At 35.1% G+C, this 6,407-nt stretch overlaps 1 protein-coding gene across 1 annotated transcript; it reads right to left on the minus strand.

Moving 5' to 3' along the window:
- Positions 1–38: 38 nt before the first annotated feature.
- On the minus strand, positions 39–2,918 carry BO70DRAFT_361154 (putative AAA family ATPase GCN20). Its single transcript, XM_025542976.1, has 8 exons — positions 2,788–2,918; positions 2,009–2,734; positions 1,877–1,957; positions 1,518–1,821; positions 1,281–1,454; positions 1,144–1,230; positions 614–1,082; positions 39–540 (listed from the first exon to the last, which is right to left on the minus strand). The coding sequence occupies exons 1-8, from the start codon at positions 2,848–2,850 to the stop codon at positions 189–191; spliced, it is 2,256 nt and encodes a 751-aa protein (XP_025400866.1). The 5' UTR covers positions 2,851–2,918; the 3' UTR covers positions 39–188.
- Between the last annotated feature and the right edge of the window lie 3,489 nt (positions 2,919–6,407).

The following is a 6,407-nucleotide window of genomic DNA, read 5'->3' on the forward strand; positions in this document are numbered from 1 at the left end:
TCCGTATTTTTACATAATATGGAGCTCACAAGACACCACTGCGTACTACTGTGTATACCACATAAGGTAGTAGACTACTACCTACTAGGTGGTACCTACTCAGTAAATATATTATGGTAACAGTTTTTGGAACATCTAATAAGTTCCATGAAATAGTCACAATATTACCGATCCAGGCTCTGCCTCCTTTAGTGAGGTGCTGCTACCCCGGCCTCATTGGCTTGGGAACTGATCAGTTTCTTATAGGCGTTGACAGTGCCATCAAACTTGTGCACTGTGCCCCTGTCACAAACCCAAAGGCTCTTGCACACATTTTGCAGCATAGTGACGTCATGAGAAACCATTACCACGCCTCCTTCAAAATTCTGTAGCGCCTCGGATAGCGCATCCATACCTTCGATATCCAGATGGTTGGAAGGTTCATCCAAGACGAGAATGTGCGGGTTTGTCAACGACAAGCATGCAAAGGCAACACGAGATTTCTGACCTCCAGACAAGAGTTCCATTCGCTGAAGGCCCGTCATGCCGGTAATACCAAACCTGTAACCCAGGCGCTTGTCAGTAACTGTAATGGCAAACATGGTCGACTCGAGGCAGTAAGGCTTAGACTTACGCTCCTAGATGTCTGCGATACTCTTCATCGGTTTTTCCTGCGTAGGTCTTTGCCATAAAGCTCACAGCGCTGGTTGTGAGGTCTAGAGCATCTACATGATGCTGAGCAAAGTACCCAATTCGCAATCTGGCATGTTGCGATATGAAACCAGCCGTGGGCTGCAGCTGGCCAGTAAGCAATTTGAGCACAGTGGTCTTACCAGCACCATTGGGTCCGACAATTCCAATACGTGAATCAAGCTGCACATCAAGCTCCACATTAGTAAGGAGGGGCCTGTCTTTCGAATATCCGAAAGACACATCTGCCATCTGCACAATTGGGGGCGAAAGTTTTTCAACATCCGGGAACTTGAAATGCACAACATAATCACTCTCTGGAGCTTCAAGGACAGGCATTCTTTCCAATTTCTTAATTCTTGACTGTGCTTCAGAGGACTTGGCAGCATTGTAACGAAACTTGTCAATAAATGCTGATGATGTGTGTTAGCTTCATCATGACAGATCCAAGATAGGAACGCAAGAAAAACAGACCTTGCAGGTGCGCTCGTTCGAGCATCTGTTTCTCATATTCACGCTTGGCATTCTTCTTTCGTTCCTCCTTGGTTGCATAAAAGGAGTCTAAAAATTGTCAGCTAGTATTATTGGGGTTCAACTGATAGTCAACTGACCGAAATTGGCACCCTTATAGTAGTCCAATCTTTCAGAGTGTTGATGTACAATGTCTGTAGCCACCTCGTTCAAAAATGCTCTGTCGTGTGAAACCACAAGGATTGTGCTGGGGTACGTTTGAAGATAATTAGAAAGGAATGTGATGGACGGCACATCCAACATGTTAGAAGGTTCTGTCTGCAATTAGCAATCATCTCAAAGCAGTAGCCTTGAGGCCAAAGGATAATATGACGCACCGTCCAACAAAAGAAGATCTGGCTCGCAAAACAGAGCTCGTGCTAAAGCCAATCTCATTCGCCAACCACCAGAAAAGGTCTTCGTTGCAAATTGTTGTCTCTCGGGCGAGAAGCCAAGACCAGCCAGGATACTAGCTGCGCGAGACTCTGCTTTATCTGACTCCATTTCCGCCAATTTTGCATGAATGTCGTTCAATGTAATATCAAGACCCTCTCTTTCATGATCGAGCCTAGCAGCATCCTTTGAGGTGTCTGCCATTGAGGACCTTTCTGCTTCGATTTCCGCCAACTGCTTGGTAATTTTCTACGATTTGGTCAATATGTTGGATACCCTCAGTCATAGGAACTAGGCAACTGACCTCCAAATCAGCAAGAAGGCGCTTGCGCCACACGTCGGCGTCCAAGACTGCTTGCAATGCCGGAGTGTCATCACCCGTGATCTGGCAGATGGAGTAAGCGATAATCAAATTCAACAAGAAAAAAGGACATACCTCTTGTTCGACATGAAGAATAGAGATGTGACTTGGGATCGCCACCTCTCTGCGACTCAGAGCACGTAAGAGGGTACTCTTTCCGATACCGTTCTGACCTACCAGACCATAGCGACGGCCATAGGCTAACGTGAGCGCAGCGTCGGTCAAGATACGGTGGCCGGTAACAGAAATATCGATACTGTCAATCTTTATGTCCTTGCTCTTCGACTGCGAGTCCGAGCCCAACTGGAGAGGGTTAACAGCCATGAAAAATTCCTCGTAAGACATGGTACTATCAGGCTCGTTGAGAAGACGAGACGATTCATATTGTACCGTCTTCATTTGCTTCTTCTCCTGCTTGGCACGAATCTTGCGTTCTGCCTTCTCGAGCTTCTTGCGGTCTACACGAGACTCCACTTTCCGGGAGTTAGCAGACTCCAAATCTACATTACCTCCGGCAAGTCCCAGGGTTGATGAGATATTCCTTTGTGAGCCCACATTAATAGCCTGGTCGAGCTTTTTAGCCGTGAAGGGCATTTGTCTGCGCTCTGAATCGATACCATCAGAAGCGTTCAGCGAAGAGATATATCCGTTCACCAGGTTGCGAATGGCCTTCTCATTTTCGAGAGTGAAGTCCCCCGATGCCGAGACCAGGAGCTCGGTTACCATGTCCGCCGCTTCCGACAGTGGTGATGGGGTATTGGCATCCTCAACATAGGCCTTTGATGCATGTGTCAGATAACCCTGTATGTCGTCAGCAAAATAAGTATAACAAGCAGCGTGTGGCTTGTACTTGCCACGGAGTATTCTGAGATAACATGGTCGAGGCCGGGTATCTGTGCCTGTAGTTCCGTCTCCATCTCGTGATAGAAAGGAAACGAGCTCGCAGGGAAAGAAAGCTTGGAAAAGGAAGATACTCCAATTTAAAGGCCTTGTTAGGCTAATATGTTAAAGCGCTCCTGAAAACGGCAGCTTTCTTCTGTCTAAGAGGTTTTCTTCCCGACTTGACTCTGGCCGTAACAGCTTTCGAGTGGCGGCAGATTTGTGGGGAATCGGCGGGCAGATAAACTCCGCTCCGTATCTAGTCGGTACTCCAAAGCTGCCCGCTTTGGGGCAGATATTTCCAAAAGTCGAAACCTATTTCTCATTCCTCTGTTTAGTTCTATCAACTTCACATATGCGTCGGGTCTCTCTCGGTTGGGTAGCAAACAGTACAATACTGGTTAGACTTCTTCGTGGGTAATTCATTATCATTGATAGAGTGGTTACGAAGTACTATTTCGTACTATATGCGCCTATCCGCCATTCTGCCTACTAGTACGGAGTACTCCGTACATTTGTGTAGATACCTACTTTGTACTCCTTGCTGCATTGGGGCCTACAATAATGACCACACGCAGGCTGTTAACTACTTGGTAGGCTTCTGTGCAAAGAAAAAGGATACCAACTTGAAAAGATACGGGCTATACAGCTAAAGCCCCAGCCGCTAAATCTAGTTTGGGGGTAATAATAGTTTACAATGGGGACCTACACATATAAAATCATATAGTTATATATATGACCACATTAGTCATTAGCTAGCAACCTCCACATCTCTCAGACCAAGTGTCTCATAAAAGATAAGATTTACCATTCTAGTCCTGATCCTCCCGGAGAACAAATGCGATTGTAAGAGCAAGGGGTATGTAATGGAGATATTAGTACTCCGGTGTAGTACTAGTTAGTGATCTCTTGAGTTGGTAGGTACTACCAAGGTAGTTTCGTAAGTCATCGTACTCATTCCTGGTAGTTAAGGAATACAGGCGCTAATTGGCGTTTGCACCCCTACTACAATATGGGTTGCACTTTGGCACACCATGTATACTTATTTGGCCGTGCTTTGGCTACTCCACCTGTTTTCTACGGGTAAACAGAATAATCACTGTTTTCGCAATTAAAGCTTAAACATTTACATATACATCTTTAGGGTAGTTAATTCGTGTTTATTGGGATGGTTGTAGTATGCTAAGAGGTCGGGAGTTTTATTTTCAAAGAAAAGGTCATATAGGACTACAGAGTAGAACCAGAATATAAGAATATTTACAAAGTATAAACTATCTTTTTTATAACTGTTTGTTCCTTCAAGAGTAGAGTTTTATAGTTCATGCGCGTACAAAATAGTGGTAGAACTGTACAGCGGGGTGCCACAGTGTGACTTTAGTATGATAGGGGCATATTGTGATAGAATAACCCAGCTATCGGGATAAAGATCATCGGGATAATATATTATAGTGATTATGAGAATTGTGTTATCAGGATGACATATTATAATAATTATAAGAGTTATAAGATTATTAATAGTAATTCTATATCTCTCTGATATCTATAAAATATTAATTTCTCTATAAGAAGCTACTGATTCTTCAAGAATCAGTCTATCTTATAAATATAGACTATCTTTATTATTATTAAATAAATATATAGTATTTTATAATTAATTTTTTATCTAATTAACAGGCTTTCTATTTTAATAAATAAATTTTATTATATTCTAATTTTTCTTTTTTCAACTATCTAAGAAAGATATTATTTATTAAAAATAATAAAAAAATAGAAGTACTTAGTAATTAAATTAATTCAAAATTCTTACTAAATATTATTTTTATTATTAAAAAGATTTAATAGCTAGAAGATTATATTTATTAATTAAAACAAGCTATTAACTTATAATAAAAAATAGCTTATCTTTAAAAAAATAGCTTCCCGAGCGAAATTTTCTTAAGATATTATTAATTCTTTTTTAAATTAGAAAAGAATAAAAAAAAGATTAAATTTAAAGATATTTCTTGCTTTGCTCTGAATTTTAATTTCTAAAAATATTAAAAATAGATTACTGATTTAGAATATATATTTAAAGATATATTTAAGAAATATTTATTAAAGAAATATAAAATTCTTACTACTATCAGCTATATAAATTCAGTATATAAATAAAGATAGTATTATTTTATAAATAATAAAAATCCAAAAGAGAGATAATTTCTTAAGAAATTATAATCTTAATTTAAAGATTAGACTCTTATATTAATTTAAAATATTATTATTTTTTAATTAGATATTATAATTTAATTTAAACAGACTTATTAATAATATAATCAGAATCCGCGAGAGTTCTATACTTATCTTAATATCTTAAAATAATACTTTTCTTATTAAGTAAAAAAAAAAAAAGTCTTATTCTACTTTGCTAAGTTATTATTAAATCTAAATTATTATATTTAAGAATATATTTCTTATCTATCAGAGAAGTAGAATAAAATAATAGCTATTATTACTTATTATTATAAACTATAAGAAAATAGAGAAAAATATAAGTAAAATAATAATTAATTTAATAATTATAAGCCATGCAAGCACTTCTAAGAAATTACTAGTAAAACTATTAAGAAAGATATCTTAAATTATAAAAAAAACTCTATTAAAAAGAATAATAATTAATTATAATACTTTATATATAAAAGTATTTAATATCTTATAAATTAATATTCTATTAAAAATAAAAGAATCTAATCTGCTAGAATCTATTAATTCTTATTAAATTTAAAAAGAAAAGTAGAGAAATTAAAATAAATTTTATAATTTTAATTTTTTTATTTATAATAGAGATTATATATTATTTTTATATTTCTATTTATATTTAAAATAATCTTAAAATCTTTGCGGATCTGAATAACTATACTAAAATAGATATTATTAATTATTAGTTTATTAAAGTCTATAATCTTTAATATATTCTGATTACTACACCAAAGATTAAAGCTATTAATTAAATTATTATTTTTATTTATAATATATAAAAAATCTTTATTATTATTATTAATTTGCGAGAAGATATCTATACTTTTAAATAGTATTATATAGAGATTAATTAGAATTTCTAACTAAAAAATAGCTTTATACTACTTTTAATAATTATACTTTATAATTTATATATTATTTTATCAGTATAAAATTATTAATAATAATTTAATATATTATCTATTTTACTGCTTTCTATTATTTAATTTACTAAAGTAACTTAAAACTTAGTAAGAATATATACTATTATTAAGTTTTTTAAAGATATCTAGCTATTAGAAGAAGAATCTCGCGATTTATTATTAAATTCTAAGATAATTTTTATTAAACTTAAGTAGTTCTAAGATATATTTTCTATAGATTTTTTTTAACAGCTATCTTCTTATAGCCCTGCAGATTATATTATTAATATTAAATCTAATAAAATACTCTCTTATAATTTAATATATCTCTTATTTAAAGCTAAATTTAAGATTTTATAAAAATATATTAAAAAAAATCTAAAACTAGATTAAATTTAATTTTTAAAGAGCCCTGCTGGAGTTCCTATTCTCTTTATATTTAAAAAAAATAATAACTT

Source organism: Aspergillus heteromorphus (assembly GCF_003184545.1).
Source record: "Aspergillus heteromorphus CBS 117.55 chromosome Unknown BO70scaffold_8, whole genome shotgun sequence".
Taxonomy (NCBI): Eukaryota; Fungi; Ascomycota; class Eurotiomycetes; order Eurotiales; family Aspergillaceae; genus Aspergillus; species Aspergillus heteromorphus.

Coding starts and splice junctions, on each gene's coding strand:
- BO70DRAFT_361154 (XM_025542976.1), bottom strand. CDS start 2,850: ATGGAGACGGAACTACAGGCACAGATACCCGGCCTCGACCATGTTATC. Junction 1,455..1,517: donor AGATCTTCTTTTGTTGGACG/GTGCGTCATATT, acceptor AATTGCAGACAG/AACCTTCTAACATGTTGGAT. Junction 1,083..1,143: donor CGAACGAGCGCACCTGCAAG/GTCTGTTTTTCT, acceptor ACACATCATCAG/CATTTATTGACAAGTTTCGT.